The 16,022-nt window shown below is 58.9% G+C and overlaps 2 protein-coding genes across 8 annotated transcripts; both read right to left on the bottom strand.

The window, feature by feature from the left end:
* Positions 1 to 291: 291 nt before the first annotated feature.
* PQBP1 (polyglutamine binding protein 1) lies at positions 292 to 3,695 on the bottom strand. 5 transcript variants are annotated; one of them, XM_079333065.1, is made up of 7 exons: positions 3,601 to 3,695; positions 2,187 to 2,299; positions 1,640 to 1,751; positions 885 to 994; positions 694 to 795; positions 529 to 589; positions 292 to 449 (listed from the first exon to the last, which is right to left on the bottom strand). In XM_079333065.1, the coding sequence occupies exons 2-7, from the start codon at positions 2,251 to 2,253 to the stop codon at positions 299 to 301; spliced, it is 603 nt and encodes a 200-aa protein (XP_079189191.1). In that variant the 5' UTR covers positions 2,254 to 2,299; positions 3,601 to 3,695; the 3' UTR covers positions 292 to 298. The 5 variants fall into 5 exon arrangements, with proteins under 5 accessions (XP_079189191.1, XP_079189194.1, XP_079189192.1 ...); XM_079333068.1 differs by having other exon boundaries at positions 2,187 to 2,260; positions 3,601 to 3,665; XM_079333066.1 differs by lacking the exon at positions 3,601 to 3,695 and adding an exon at positions 3,368 to 3,381.
* LOC306816640 (prickle planar cell polarity protein 3-like) lies at positions 2,685 to 14,336 on the bottom strand. 3 transcript variants are annotated; one of them, XM_079333063.1, is made up of 9 exons: positions 14,265 to 14,336; positions 13,618 to 13,694; positions 13,057 to 13,237; positions 11,225 to 11,338; positions 9,086 to 9,223; positions 6,984 to 7,196; positions 6,211 to 6,397; positions 5,479 to 5,691; positions 2,685 to 2,704 (listed from the first exon to the last, which is right to left on the bottom strand). In XM_079333063.1, exons 1-9 carry the CDS (start codon positions 14,322 to 14,324, stop codon positions 2,700 to 2,702), a joined length of 1,188 nt encoding a protein of 395 aa, XP_079189189.1. In that variant the 5' UTR covers positions 14,325 to 14,336; the 3' UTR covers positions 2,685 to 2,699. The 3 variants fall into 3 exon arrangements, with proteins under 3 accessions (XP_079189189.1, XP_079189188.1, XP_079189190.1); XM_079333062.1 differs by lacking the exon at positions 2,685 to 2,704 and adding an exon at positions 4,021 to 4,355; XM_079333064.1 differs by lacking the exons at positions 2,685 to 2,704; positions 5,479 to 5,691 and adding an exon at positions 4,021 to 4,355.
* Positions 14,337 to 16,022: the final 1,686 nt, after the last annotated feature.

Genomic DNA, 16,022 nt, shown 5'->3' on the forward strand with positions numbered 1-16,022 from the left:
GGTCCCCATCCCGTTTTTGGGGTCCCCACCCCGTTTTTGGGTCCCCATCCCGTTTGTGGGTGTGTGTCCCGTTTGGGGGTGTCTGTCCATTTTGGGGCTGTCCCGTTTTTGGGGGTGTCTGTCCATTTGGGGCTGTCCCGTTTTTGGGGGTGCCTGTCCGTTTTGGGGCTGTCCCGTTTGGGGGTGTGTGTCTCGTTTGGGAGTCCCCATCCCGTTTTTGGGGGTCCCCATCCCGTTTTTGGGGGGTCCCCATCCCGTTTTTTGGGGTCCCCATCCCGTTTTTGGGGTCCCATCCCGCTCAGTCCTTGCCGCGCGAAGCCTCGGCGTTGGCGCGCAGCACGGCGCCCGGGCTGGGGTACGGCCGCTGCTGGAACAGGGGCCCGGCCGCCGTTGTGTCCGCGCCCGTCTTGGCCTCGTTGCGCTTGGGGAGCCCCGTGGACCAGGTGCCTCTGTGGGGACAGCCGGGCTGGGGTCACCCCAAAACCACCCCAAACCCGGGATCACCCCCAATTCCTCCCCACCCCGTACCGGGGCGCGTCCGAGTAGGCGCTGGGGTCCATGGGGTCCAGCTCCTCGTCCTTGCGGCCGCCTGGGGGGGCACAGGGGGGTCACAGCAGCTCAAGGTTTGGGCTGTGGCACCCCCAAAAACCTGGGGGACCCCCCCCAAAATCGGGGGGACTCCTCCCCACGCACCTTTCTTGCCCTTGGGGTACGGCGCCAGCTCCTCACGTCGGTGGCTGCGGCGCTCGCGCGGCTCCTCCTTCTCGTGGCTCCTCTCCGGGGGCTCCTCGGGCTCTGGGGGGCAAACAGGGGTTGGAGGGGGGGCAGGGGGACCCCAAAATCACCTCTCAGGGTTTTGGGGGCACCCCCCCTCCCAGCCTCACCTGGGTTCCCCTTGAGTCTCTTGGCGGGTTTGGTGATGACGGAGTTGGGGTCGTTCGGCGACAGCCACGACACCAGGTCGGTCTCCACGTTCCAGTAGTAGGGCAGGCCACTGGGGAGGGAGGGGGGATCCTACAGATCAGCCTAGAGACCCCAGAGACCCTAAAGAGACACCCTAAAAACTCCACAGACCCCATAGAGGAGTTTAGGGACCCCACAGAGCCTACAGACCCCATAGACCTTACAGAGGAATCCTACAGATCCTACAGACCCCTTAGAGGGGTGTAAGGACCCTACAGACCCCATAGAGCCTACACAAAGATCCTACAGACCCCATAGAGGGGCCTAGGGACCCCACAGATCCCAGAGACCCTAAAAACCCACAGACTCCATAGAGAGATCTATGGCTCCTACAGACCCTGCAGAGTCTACAGACACTACAGATGGGCCTAGGGACCCCCAGACACAATACAAGAGCCAATGGACCCTAGAGATGCCACAGACCCTACAGAGAAACCCTAAAACCTCTACAGACCCCATTGAGGGGCTTATGGACCCTACAGAGGGGCCAAGGGATCCAACAGCCCCTGTAGCACTGAGGGGTTCTCACAGCTGGTGGGGAAGGGGTCTCACCGGGTGGGGGGGGGGTCTCCCGGGTGGGGGTGGGGGTGTCTTACCAGGTGGGGAAGGTCTCACCAGGTGGGGACAGTCTCACCAGGTGGGGGAGGGTCTCACCAGGTGGGGGGGGGGGTCTTACCAGGTGGGGTCGATCACTTTGTACCAGGGCGGCATCAGCCCCTCGAGCCGCGAGGCCTCGTAATCCACGTGGGCATCATCGTAATCCTCAGCAATGATCTCCTCCTCGGGCTCTGGGGGCGGGGCCATCAGAGCCACACCCACTGCCCCACCCACTGCCCCAATCCTCAGCAATTATCTCCTTGGGCTCTGGGGGTGGGGCAGTCAGAGCCACACCCACTGCCACACCCACTGCCCAAAGCCACACCCACTGCCCCGATCCTCATCAATTATCTCCTTGGGCTCTGGGGGTGGAGCAGTCAGGGCCACACCCACTGACACACCCACTGCCCACTGACACACCCACTGCCCCAATCCTCATCAATTATCTCCTCGAGCTCTGGGGGCGGGGCATCAGCATGGCCATGCCTGTTGCTCCACCCACTGTCCAGACCAACACCCAATGTCACAGCCACTGACACATGGAGCCACACCCACTACTCCACACTGAAAGCCCCACCCCACCCACACCCAAAACAACCCCCCAAGCCCCGCCTCAAAATTCTCACCAGGCTCCACGTGCTTGAGCAGCCCCCGCTTGGCCAGACGGGACTGGAGAGCGACAGGCAGCGGCATGGCCGGGCTGGGGAGGGGACAGAGGCGGGGTCACATCAGGATCGTACTGGGAGAGACCGGGATCACAGCGGGAACAGACTGGGATCACACTGGGATCACAGCGGGAACAGACAGAGAATAGACGGGGATGAGACCGGGAACAGACCGGGATCACAGTGGGAACAGACCGGGATCACAGTGGGAACAGACTGGGATCGCAGTGGGAACAGACTGGGATCGCACCAGGAACAGACTGGGATCGCACCGGGAACAGTCTGGGATCACAGCGGGAACAGACTGGGATCACAGTGGGATCACACCAGGAACAGACTGGGATCACAGTGGGATCACAGTGGGAACAGACGGGAACAGTCTGGGATCACAGTGGGAACAGACTAGGAACAGACTAGGATCACAGTGGGAACAGACTGGGATCTCACCAGGAACAGACTGGAATCACTCCGGGGTCACACTGGGACCCCTCCCACTCCTCCACCCCCTCCTGCCCCAGGACCCCCCCCACCCCCTCCAGCCCCCAGAGTCCCGCACACCAGTTCACCCAGTAAGGTTCCAGTTCACCTGCTCCAGTCCAGACCACCCGGGCTTGGTCCCAGTAACCCCAGTAAGGTCCCAATTCATTCCCAGTTACCCCAGCACAGTCCCAGTAACCCCAGCACAGTCCCCGTTGCCCCAGTTCGGTCCCAGTTACCCCAGTAATCTCCCGGTTCGGTCCCAGTTACCACAATAAGGTCCCAGTTGCCCCGGGTCGGTCGCGGTTACCCCAGTACAGTTCCAGTTACCCTGGGTCGGTCCCGGTTCGGTCCCAGTAACCCCAGTACAGTCCCAGTTAACCCAGTACAGCCCCATTAACTCCAGTACAGTCCCAGTAACCCCAGTACAGCCCCATTAACTCCAGTACAGTCCCAGTTAACCCAGTACGGTCCCGGATACTCCAGTAAGTTCCCAGTAAGGTCCCAGTTAACCTCAGTAAGGTCCCAGTTACCCCAGTACGGTGCCAGTACAGTCTCAGTTACCCCAATACAGTGCCCGTTACCCCAGTAAGTTCCCAGTAACCCCAGTAAGGTCCCAGTAACCCCAGTAAGGTCCCAATTAACCCCAGTAAGTTCCCAATAACCCCAGTACGGTCCCAGTACAGTCTCAGTTACCCCAATACAGTGCCCGTTACCCCAGTACGGTCCCAGTTAACCCAGTACAGTCCCGATTACTCCAATAGGTTCCCAGTAACCCCAGTAAGGTCCCAGTTACCCCAGTACGGTCCCAGTAACCCCAGTATGGTCCCGGTTACTCCAGTAAGGTCCCAGTACGGTCCCAGTACAGTCTCCGTTACAACAGTACAGTGCCCGTTACCCCAGTACGGTCCCGGTTCGGTCCCGGTTCCCCGGAAGCCGCCGCCGGCCCCACGCCGCTCACGTGACCGCGCTGCCCATTGGCCCCGCCCCCGTTGCCCCGTAACCGCGCTGTCCCAGCAGCCGCCAGCCAGATCACGTGATCCCGCCCCGACCAATCAGCGCACGGGACGACGGTGGGCTCAGCCAATCAGCGCGCAAAGGCGGTGCTGGGCTGAGCCAATCAGCGCACGGTAGGGCGCTGCGCTAAGCCAATCAGCGCACTGTTCGGCGCGGGGCTAAGCCAATCAGCGCACGGGACGCGGTGGGCCCGGCGCGTGGCCCGCATGGGCGCCGCCATGTTGGGGGGGAGTGGCGGGCACCGTAGGGTCGCGTTTGAAATTGGCGGGAACGGGAGCGGGAGCGGAACGGGGGGCGGGGCCGAGCCGGCGCTGCCGGTGCTCTGCAGCGCTCACGCCCCGCCCCTCCCCTCGCGGCACGGGGCTGCAGTGACGCCGGTGGCTGAACGGGGGCGCCGCCCCTTTATTAAAGCTTCCGTTCGGGGGTCAAAGGTCACCGAGCGCAGCCCGGGGGTCCCTGAGGCGTCACGGGGTCACAGTGCAAAGGTCACGGCCGGGAGGGGGCTCAAAGGTCAGCAGCAGAGTGCCCACGGGAGAGCAGAGGGCAAAGGTCAGCACCAGGAGGGCACCAGAGGGCAAAGGTCAGCACCAAGAAATCACCAGAGGGCAAAGGTCAGCAGGAGGTCACAGGAGGTCCCTGAGGTTGAGGCCACCAAGAGAGGTCAGGAGCCCCACAGAGATTGGCACGAGGTCAGCAGGAGAGAGCAGGGGTCACCCAGGGGTCATCCAGAAGTCACAGAGAGGTCACCCAAGGGGTCATGCAGAGGTTACCCAAGGGTCCAAAAGGGGTCTTAGAGGTCACTCAGAGGTCACACGGGGTCACACAGAGGTCACAGAGGTCATTCATAGAGGTCACATGGGTCACACACAGGGGCCAGAGGTCACCCAGAGGGGTCACAGAGGGGTCACAGAGGGGTCACAGAGGGGTCAGGCCAGGCGGCAGCCGCGGGAGCGGGGGCGGGGCCGGGGGGGCAGGGCCGGATGTGGGGGGGCCCCGGGGGGGCGGAGCTGTGGGGGGAGGGGGATGGGCTCCCCCAAGAACAGCCCCTCCCACGAGGAGGAGGAGGAGGAGGAGGAGGAAGGGCAGCGGGGGCGGCCCCTCCCCTGCCGCACACCCAACACAGGGGGGGAGGGGCAGGGCCCGGCGGGGGGAGGGGCCGCGCAGGGAGGGGAGGGGCCGCAGGGGGCGGGGGGAGGGGAGATGGGGGGGGAGGGGCGGCGGGTGACCCCCAGTTCTGGCATCGAGTGGCGATGGGGCCCCGCCCGGCGGAACCGGGGCTGCTGCGAGCCTGGGGGAGGGGCTGCTTACACCAGTGCTCCCAGTTACCCCAGGGCTCCCAGTTACACCAGTGCTCCCAGTTACACCAGTGCTCCCAGTTACACCAGGGCTCCCAGTTACCCCACAGTGCTTCCAGTTACCCCACAGTGCTCCCAGTTACCCCTAGTGCCCCACCCGTGCCCCACCCGTGCCCCACCCAGTGCTCTCAGTGCTCCCAGTTACCCCCCCCGTACTCCCAGTGCCTCCCCAAGATCCTCCCAGCTACTTCCATTACCCTCCCCAGCCCCTCCCAGTGGCCCCCCAGTGCTCCCCACTCCCTCCAAATCCCTCCCAGTCCCCCCCTCACTCCCTCCCAATCCCCCCTCACTCCCTCCCAGTTGCCCCCCAGTCCCTCCCAGAGTTCCCCCCAGTGCTCCCCACTCCCTCTTAATCACTCCCAGTCCCTCCCAGTGTTCCCCCAGTCTCTCCCAGTCCCCCTCACCTGCCGGGGGAGCCCCTCCCCAGGATCGCCGCTGGGGGGCGCCGCGGGGGGCGGGGGGGGGTCCCTGTGCACACTGGGGGGAGCAGAAGATCTGCCCTCCCCGGGGCAGGAAGGGGCGGCCCAGCAGGGGGCGCCCACAGGGGGCGCAGCGGAAACAGGCAGGGAGGGGGTGCCAGTGCTGCCCCCTGTGGGTGACGTGGGGAGCCTGCAGGTCTGAATGGGGACATGGGGACAGTGAGGGGACATGGGGACAGTGAGAGACAGCAGGGACAGTGAGGGGACAGTGGGGACAGTGAGGGGACAGTGGGGACAGTGAGGGACAATGGGGATAATGGGGGCAGTTCGGACAGTTTGGGACAATGGGGACAGTGGGGACAGTGGGGACAGTGAGGGGACAATGGGGACAGTGAGGGACAATGGGGACAGTGAGGGGACAATGGGGACATTGGGGGACAATGGGGACAGTGAGGGACAATGGGGACAGTGAGGGGACAATGGGGACATTGGGGGACAATGAGGACAGTGAGGGGACAATGGGGACAGTGGCAGTGCCAGTGCTGCCCCCTGTGGGTGATGTGCAGTCCCTGCAGGTCTGGGGGTGCCAGGAGGGGTTCGGGGGGGGCTGTGATCACTTTTGGATTCTTTGGGGACCCCAAAACCCCCCACGACCCCCAAACCCCAAGAATGCCCCAGCCCAGCCAGGGTCCCCCTGCCCTCCCAAGCCCTGCTCACCGATGGGGTCCCCGCAGGTGTCGCACAGGTGGGCGCGGCGGGTGCGGCAGGGGGGGCACAGGGGGGGCCCCGCCCCCGGCCCGGGCAGCTCCTGGGGCTCCAGGGGCCCCTCGCATTCCAGGCAGCGCAGGTGCCGCAGGTGCCAGCGGCGCCCCCCGGCCTCGGCCCAGCGCCCCCCGAAAATCAGCTGGGGGGGGGATGGCGGGGAGTGACCACAGAGACCCCCAGAGCCCCCCGAAAATCAGCTGGGGGTAAAAGAGGGGTGGGGGCTACCCAGCACCCGAAAAACCCCTTGGCCCCCACAACCACCCACAGCACCCCATAACTGCCCATAACACCCCATACCCACCCCATAACCACACCCAGCACCCCATAACCACCCACAACCCCATAACCACACCCAGCACCCCATAACCACCCACAACAACCCCATAACTCCGTCACCACCCCCAACAACCCCATAACCCCCCCATAACCCCCCCACAGCCACCCCATAACCACCCACAACAACCCCATAACCCCCCCATAACCACCCCCAATAACCCCATAACCACCCCCAACAACTCCATAATCCCCCCCATAACACCCCATAACCCCCAATAACCCCCCCCATAACCACCCATAACCACCCCATAACCCCCCACAACAACCCCATAACCCCCCATAACCCCCCCAACAACCCATAAGCCCCCATAAGCCCCCATAACCCCCCCAACAACCCCATAACCCCCCTATAACCCCCCATAACCCCCCATGCCCCCCCCGCCCCTGACCTCGTCGCAGGCGGGGCAGCGCCGCCGCTCGCTGTCCCCGTGGTGCCGCCCGCAGAGCAGCCGCCCCCGCGCCCCGCCGGGGCAGAAGTAGAGCAGGTCCACGAGCGGCTGGCGGCACTGGTGGCACTGGAAGCAGCGCGGGTGCCAGCACAGCCCCAGCCCCGCCCGCGCCGCGAACACGGCCAGGGAGCCGCCCGGGATGGGACCCCCGCACTGCGGGGACACCCCAAAAATGGGGGCTGAGCCCCGCGCCATTCGCAGCCTCCACGCCTGCTTTGGGGTCCCTCATCCTCAGTTTCAGGTTCCCCTTCTCTTCTTTTTTGGGTCTCTCCGCGCTAATTTTTGGCTCCTTTCTCTAATTTTGCACACCCCCCCGCCGATTTTACCCTCCCCCTCTCTCGTTTTGGGGGTCCCCCCCTCCCCATTCTGGCACCGCCCACCCGCCGTTTTTTGGCATTTTTGAGATGCCCACAGGATTTTTTGGGGATCCCACCTGCTTTGGGGGGTTATTTTTGGAGTCATCTTAAAATCTCCAAGTCTCCACTTTGGATTTTTGGCCCCTCACTCTGGGGCTTCCCTCCCCCCTCCAGTTTTGGGGTTTCCCACAAATTTTGGGGGCTCCACGTGATATTTTTGAGGTCCCTCACCCCAAATTTTTAAGTTTCCCTCCCTAATTTTGGGGTTGCCCCCTCATTTTGGGGCTCCTTTCCCCCAAATTTGGAGATTCTCCCCCCATTTTGGGGTCCCACGTGATTTTTTTTGGGTTTCCTCCCATATTTTGGAGTCCCTCCCCTCCATTTTAAATTTCCCTTCTTTGTTTTTCGGGTCCCCCCAAAACCTCCAGGTTCCCACTCCTCCTTTTTGGGGTTCCCCACTCATTTTTTGGGTTCTTCTCTCAACATTTTTGGGGCTCTCTCTGACTTTTTGGGGTTCCTCTCTCCCCCCACACCCCCCCCCCCCAGTATTTCCAGCCCTGCCTGATTTTGGGGTGCCCTTTTTGGGGTTCCCATTTTTTTGGGGTTCCCATTTTTTTGGGGTTCCCATTCTTTTGAGGTTTCCATTTTTGGGGTTCCCATTTTTCTGGGCATTCCCATTTTGGGGATTCCCATTTTTTTGGATTCCCCATTTTTTTGAGATCCCATTTTTTGGGTGTTCCCATTTTTGGGGTTCCCCATTTTTAGGATTCTCATTTTTTTGGGGTGGCCATTTTTGGTTTCCCCTTTTTCTGGATTTCCCATTTTTGGAGTTCCCATTTTTTGGGGAGGGTTCCCATTTTTGAGGTGTCCATTTTTGAGGTTCCCATTTTTGGGGGGGTTCCCATTTTTGGGGTTTCTATTTATAGGGTTCCCATTTTTTTGGGTTCCCCATTTTTGGGGTACCCTATTTTTGGCATTCCCATTTTTGATATTCTCTTATTTTTGGGGTTCCCATTTTTAGTATTCCCATTTCTTTGGGGTTCCAATTTTTTTTGATTCCCCATTTTTTTGGAATCCCATTTTTCTAGGCATACCCATTTTTGGGGTTCCTCATTTTCATGGTTCCCATTTTTTTGGGGTTCCCCATTTTTAGGGTTCCCATTTTTTTGGGCTCCCCATTTTTTGGGAGTTCCCGCTTTTGGAACTTCCATTTTTGGGGTTCCCATTTTTCAGGATTCCCATTTTTCTGGGGTGCCCATTTTTTGGGCGCTCCTGTTTTTTGGGTTCCCCATTTTTGGGGTACCAAATTTTTGAGGTTCCCATTTCTGATATTCTCTTATTTTTGGGGTTCCCATTTTTAGTATTCCCATTTTTTTGGGGGTTCCCATTTTAGGGTTCCCATTTTTTTTGGGGTTCCCATTTTAGGGTTCCCATTTTTTTGGGTTCTCATTTTAGGGTTCCCATTTTTTGGGGTTCCCATTCTTTTGGCTTCCCCATTTTTGGGATGGCCCATTTTTGAGGTCCCCATTTTTGAGGTTCCCCATTTTTGGGATGGCCCATTTTTGGGTTCCCCATTTTTGGGATGGCCCATTTTTGGGATCCCCATTTTTGGGATGGCCCATTTTTTGGGATGCCCCATTTTTGGGGTGCCCATTTTTGGGGTGCCCATTTTTTGGGGTGTCCCACCTGCTGGCACACGGCCCCTGGGCTGGTCAGGGGGAGGGGCCGGACACTCCCCTGCCCCAAATTTTCACGTTTTCGGCGTTGGGCGAAAAGTTTCAGCTCCCGACGCTCGACCTCGTCCAGGTCATGGCAGAATTCGGGCTGGGAAGGGGCAGGAGATCCAAAAACCACCCAAAAAACCCCAAAATCATCCCCCAAAAAACCCAAAATCATCCCCAAAAAAACCCCCAAACCATCCCAAATAAACATAAAATCATCCAAAAAAAAAAAGCAAAAAAAACACCACAAAAACACAAATAAAACCCCACCAAAAAAAAAAAAATCCCAAAACACCCCAATAATCCCAAAACCACCCCAAAAAACCCCAGATCACCCCCCAAAAAACTAAAATCACCCCAAAAAAACTCACAAAAAACCCCCAAACCACCCCCAAAAAATGCCAAAATCACCCCAAAAAAACCCCAAAATCACCCCAAAAACCCCCAAAATCAGCCCAAAAAAAACCCCACAAATAAACCACAAAAAAACCCACACCATCCCAAAAAAAACCCCAAAATCAGCCCATAAAAACCCCAAAATCACAAAAAAACCCCACAAAAACCCCACAAAAAAAAAAAAAAATGCAAAACTACCCCAAAAAACTCCAAAATCACCCAAAAAAACCCCAAACCACCCCAAAAAAACCCCAAAACTTCCCCCCAAAAACCCAAAATCACTTCCAAAAAACCAAAACCACCTAAAAATTCCTCAGATCACCCCAATAATATCCCAGGACTACCCAGAAATACCAAAAACAACCCCAAAAATGCCCTAAAGGAAACCAAAATCACCCCAAAAACGCCCTCAAATGACCCAACCCCCCCCCCCCAAAATGCCCTTGAACTCAAAATCACCCCAGAAAGGGCCATGAAAAACAAAAACCACCCCAGAAATCCTTGTGATCAACCCAAAATCCCCCACAAAACGCCCTAAAAGAACCCAAAGCTTCCCCACAAATTGCCTTGAACAACTGAAAACCACCCCAAAAATGTCCTAAAAGTAATCCAAATCCACCCCAAAAACACCCAAAAAGAAAACCCAAAGCCACCCCAAAAATGACCTCGAACAAAAGCCACCCCAAAAATGACATAAATTGACCCAAATCCATCTGGAATATTACCTTGAACCCAAAACCTCCCCAAAACCCCCCTAAAAGAACCCAAATCCACCCCAAAAACACCCTTGACCAACCAAAACCATCCCATAAACACCCTCAAACGACCACAAATCTCCTCAAAAACGCCCTAAAAGAACACAAAACATCCCCCAAAATGTCCTTGAATAACCCAAACCCACCCCAAAAACCTCAATTGACCCAAATCCACCTGAAAATGGCCTTGAACCCAAACCCACCCCACCAATGCCCTCAAAGGACCCAAAAACACAAAAAATGCCCTAAAAGAACTCAAAACCACCCCAAAAATGTCCTAAAATAACCTACTACCATCCCAAAAACGCCCTAAAAGAACCCAAAATCACCCCTAAAACAGCCTTGAACCCAAACCCATTCCAAAAACCACCCCTCAAATGGCCTCAAATGGTCCAAAATCTCCCCAAACACGCCCAGAAAGAAACCAAAACCACCCCAAAAACGCCCTCAAATGACCCAAACCACCCGAAAAATGCCCTCAAATGACCCAAACCCACCCCAAAAATGCCCTCAAATAACCAAAAGCCACCCCAAAAATGCCCTAAAATTACCCAAACCCACCCCAAAAATGCCCTGAAATTAACCAAACCCACCCAAAAAACGCCCTCAAATGACCCAAATTCATCACAAAAATGCCCTAAAATTACCCAAACCCACCCAAAAAATGCCCTCAAATGACCCAAATCCATCCCAAAAACATCCTCAATTGACCCAATCCACCCAAAAATGGCCTTGAACCTAAACCCACCCCAAAACCGCCCTCGGACAACCCCAAAATCTCCCCAAAATGCCCTAAAAGAACCCAATTCACCCCAAATAAAACCCAAAATCCCCCCCAAATTCAGCTCCACTCACTGTGGAACCCCCAAATCTCCCCTCTGTGCAGCTCCCTCAGACCCTAAAAGCCCCAAAACATCCCCCAATCCACCAGGGACCCCAAACCCTGCACCCACCTCCAGGTCATGCGGGGGCAGCTGCCGCAGCAGCTCCCGCAGCCGGTGGCGCTCGCCAGGACTGCGCAGGCGCGGCACCTGCGCGGGGGGCAGCGCCGAGAAATACACACACACCTGGGGGAGAGATAGTGAGACACCTGGGACAGGTGAGACACCTGGGACAGGTGAGACACCTGGGGGTAATGCCGAGAAATACACACACACCTGAGGAGGGAGACAGGTGAGACAGTGGGACAGGTGAGACACCTGGGACAGGTGAGACACCTGGGGGCATCACCAAGAAATACACACACACGTGGGACAGGTGAGAAAGTGAGACACCTGGGACAGGTGAGATAGTGGGACAGGTGAGACAGGTGAGAAAGTGAGACACCTGGGGGTAATGCTGAGAAATACACACACACCTGGGACAGGTGAGACAGTGAGACACCTGGGACAAGTGAGACAGTGAGACACCTGGGACAGGTGAGACACCTGGGGGCAGCACTGACAAATACACATACACCTGGGACAGGTGAGACACCTGGGGGTAAAGCTGAGAAATACACACACACCTGGGACAGGTGAGACAGTGAGACACCTGGGACAGGTGAGACACCTGGGGGCATCACCAAGAAATACACACACACCTGGGACAGATGAGACACCTGGGGGTAATGCTGAGAAATACACACACACCTGGGACAGGTGAGACAGTGAGACAGGGGAGACACTGGGACAGGGGAGACCCCTGGGGGGCTCTATTGGGGGGGTCTCAGGGGGATTTGAGGCCTTCTTAGGGGGGTCAGGTCTCTATTGGGGTGTCCCAGGGGGAGTTTGGGCTCTATGGGGGGGTCCCAGGGGGGTTTTGGGCTCTATGGGGGGTCCCAGGGGGGTTTTGGGCTCTATGGGGGGTCCGAGGTACCCCAGGAGGGGTTTGAGGAGCCCGTTATGGGGTCAGGGTGCTGTGTGGGGATCCCAGGGGGAATTTGGGGTCTGTACAGGACTCAGGGGGGCCCCAGGAGGGGTTTGGGGGGCTCTGGGGGGGTCAGGGCTCTATGGGGGGGCACAGATGGAGGGGGGAGGTGGGGAAACATCCCCCCTGAGGGGTTTTGGGGTCCCAGGGGTTGTTGTTGGGGTCCCAGGGGTGTTTTTGGGGTCCCAGGAGTTGTTGTTGGGGTCCCAGGGGCTGTTTTTGGGGTCCCAGAGGTGTTTTTGGGGTCCCAGGGGTTGTTTTTGGGGTCCCAGTGGGTTTTGGCGTCTCAAAGGCTGTTTTTGGGGTCCCAGGGGGTTGTTTTTGGGGTCCCAGGGCTGTTTTTGGGGTTCCAGTGGGTTTTGGGGTCCCAGGGGCTGTTTTTGGGGTTCCAGGCTGGTTTTGGGGTTCCAGTGGGTTTTGGGGTCCCAGGGGCTGTTTTTGGGGTTCCAGTGGGTTTTGGGGTCCCAGGGGTGTTTTTGGGGTCTCAGGGGCATTTTTGGGGTCCCAGGGGTTGTTTTTGGGGTCCCAGGCTGGTTGTGGGGTCCCAGTGGGTTTTGGGGTCCCAGGGGTGTTTTTGGGGTCCCAGGGGTTGTTTTTGTGTCCCAGGGGTTGTTTTTGGGGTCCCAGTGGGTTTTGGGGTCCCAGGGGTGTTTTGGGGTCCTAGGGGTTGTTTTTGTGTCCCAGGGGTGTTTTTGGGGTCCCAGGGGTTGTTTTTGGGGTCCCAGTGGGTTTTGGGGTCCCAGGGGCGTTTTTGGGGTCCCAGGGGGTGTTTTTGGGGTCCCAATGGGTTTTGGGGTCCCAGGGGCTGTTTTTGGGGTCCCAGTGGGTTTTTGGGGTCCCAGGGCTGTTTTTGGGGTCCAGGCTGGTTTTGGGGTACCTGCTCGGGGCTGAGGCCGGGGGGGCTCCAGGCGAACTCCTCGGGGCAGCACCCCGAGTCCTCGGAGTCGGGGGGGGGCGGGGGGTGGGGCAGCAGCCGGGCCAGGACCCCCTGCAGCCTGGGGGAGACTCCCCCCACAACGTGCTCCCCTCGGGGACACTGGCAGTGCTGGCAGATCTTCCTGGGGAACCCCAAAAACCGGGTCAGGGAGCACCCCAAAATTCCCTCACAGCCTGAGGGGGGCTCTGGTGACCTGGGACACCCCAAAATCCCTCCCCGGACCAGGGGGTCACGGGGGACACCCCAAAATCCCAGTAACAGTCCAGGGGGTTATAGGGCACCCCAAAATCCCCTCACAATGCAGGGAGGGAGCTCTGGTGCCACGGACAACCCAAAATCCCGTTCCGCCCAGCCCAGGACACCCCAAAATCCCCAGTGCCAGCCCAGGACACCCCAAATCCCCAGTGCCTGCCCAGGACACCCCAAAATCCCGTTCCTCCCAGCCCAGGACACCCCAAATCCCGTTTCTCCCAGCCCAGGACACCCCAGATCCCCCCTCACCTCCAGGGGTGCTCCTGGAAGCCCGGGCAGAGCTCGCGGCAGGCGCGGCACGGACAGCCCCGCTCGGGGTCCTCGGCCTGGGGGCACCAAGGGTCAGCGCACCCCAAAAACTGCCCCAAAACCGGCTGGGGGTGGGGAGGGAGGGCACCCTAAAAATGGGGTCTGCAGGGTGGGGGGGGTCAGGAGAAACCCCCCCCCCCAAAAAACGGGGTCAGGAATGGGTGGGGGGCACCCCAAAAATGGGGGCACGGAAGGGGGGTGACCCCCGCAGAATTCACCCCCACACCTACAGAGCTCCCAGGAGCCCCCAGACCCTTTTTGAGATCCTCCCAAAAATCCCCCCCAGGGACCCCCGACCCCACACCTGCCCCACAGCCCCTCCCGTATCAGGACCCCCAAAACCCCTCAGACCCCCCCCAAAACCCCCCAGACCTCCCCAAAGCCCTCGGGTCCCAAAGGCCCCCCCAAAAGCGCCCCAAATCCCCTCAAAACCTTCAGATCTCCCCAAATCCCCCCAGCCCTCCCACTGCCTCTCAGACTCCCCCAAAGTCCCTCAGAACCTCAAGATTCCCCCCAGACCGCCTCAAAACCCCCCCAAACCCCTTGAATTCCTCCAAAACTCCCCAAATCCCCCCAAATCCCCTCACGCTGCCCCCTCCCCTCACATCTCGCTGCGACCGCCGCCGCCGGGACCCCCGCGTGAACATGGCGGGCGCTGGCCCCGCCCCCTCCCACACGAGACCACGCCCCTTCCACACGAGGATCTGAACTCTGGTCACGCCCCCTATAAGCCACGCCCACACAGCGAGACCACGCCCCTCTCGCCACGCCTTTTGCGTTGCCTGGCAACGGCAACGCCCCGCTCACCCCCCGGCTGGCCACGCCCCTCGGTCAAAGATTTGGGGGTTGGGGGGATTTAGGGGGTTTGGGGGTGTTTGGGAGGATTTAGGGGGGTTTCGGGGAACAGGAGGTGTTGGGGGGCTCTGGGGGTTTGGGGTTTTGGGGGATCAGGGGATTTAGGGGGATTTAGGGGGTTTGAGGGATCAGGGGGAGTTTGGGGGATCAGGGGATTTGGGGGGATTTGGGGGGTTTGAGGAATTTTGGGAGGGGTTGGGGGTTCAAGAGGTTTTGGGGGTTCTGAGGAGTTTGGGGGTTGGTGTGTTTCGGGCTTCAGGGGGAGTTGGGGGCGTTGGGGGGTTTGGGAGGATTTAGGGGGGTTTCGGGGATCAGGAGGTTTTGGGGGGCTCTGGGGGTTTGGGGAGTTTGGGAGGAGTTGGCAGGTTAGGGGGATTTTGGGAGGGGTTGGGGGATCAGGAGGTTTTGGGGATTCAGGAGTTTGGGGGGCTCTGATGAGTTCGGGGTGTTTTGGGGAGATTTAGGGGAGTTTGGGGGGATCGGAGGGTTTGGGAAGTTTGGGGGGCTCGGTGAGTTTGGGGGTTCACAGGTTTTGGGAGTTTGGGGGTTTACAGGTTTTGGGGGGCTCGGGAGATTTGGGGATCAGGGGGATTTGAGAGGGTTCAGAGGGGTTTGGGGGTCTCGGGATTTTTTGGGGGAGCTCCGGGGGGTTTGGGGGGCATTCCAGGAAATTTTGAGAGGATTTGGGGTGGGCGTGGCCGTGGGCGGAGCCTCCGCCCCCAAGCCCCGCCCCTCTACTCTTATCGGGTTTTGGGGGGGCCCCCCCAGTTCTCGTTGTTCGTCCTCAGTGTGGGACAACAGGTGAGGGGGGCGGGGGGCGCGCGGAGGCTTTGGGGGGCTGGGGACCCCCCCGAGTGGGTCCTGGGGGGGTCCCGGGGGGCTCCCGGCTCCTCTGGGGAGGATTTTGGAGGGGCTGGAGCCCCCTGAGTTTGGGGAGGGGGAGTCTGAGGAGGTCCAAAGTGAATTTGGGGGAGTTTTGGGGTCCCCTTGAGGGAATTTTGGGGGTCCCAACCCTCCTAAAACTCTCCTTGGAGCCCCCGAAATTGCTGAGGGGGGGGCTCAGCACCCCCAAATCCTCCTCGAACACCCCAAGCTGCACCGCTGGGTCCCGTTTTGGGGGATTTTGGCGGTTTGGGGAAGATTTGGGGGATTTTAGAGAATTTTTGGGAAGATTTTTGGGAATTTTGGGGATTTGGGGATTTTGGCTAATTTGGGGGGGATTTGGGAGGTATTTTGGGGTCGATTTGGGGGACTTGTGAGATTTTGAGGAATTTTGGGGGAGATTTTGGGACATTTTGGGGGATCTTGGGGCATTTGGGGGGATTTTGGGAGAATTTTTTGGGGTTCTGGGGAATTTTTTGGGAAGATTTTTGGGGTTTTGGCAAGATTTGGGGGATTTTAGGGGGATTTGGGGGCATTTTGGGAATATTTGGGAGATTTGTGAGTTTTTGGGGGATTTGAGGGAATTTTTAGGGGCTTTTGGGGGGTTT

This window comes from Erithacus rubecula, assembly GCF_903797595.1.
Source record: "Erithacus rubecula genome assembly, contig: scaffold_768_arrow_ctg1, whole genome shotgun sequence".
Taxonomy (NCBI): Eukaryota; Metazoa; Chordata; class Aves; order Passeriformes; family Muscicapidae; genus Erithacus; species Erithacus rubecula.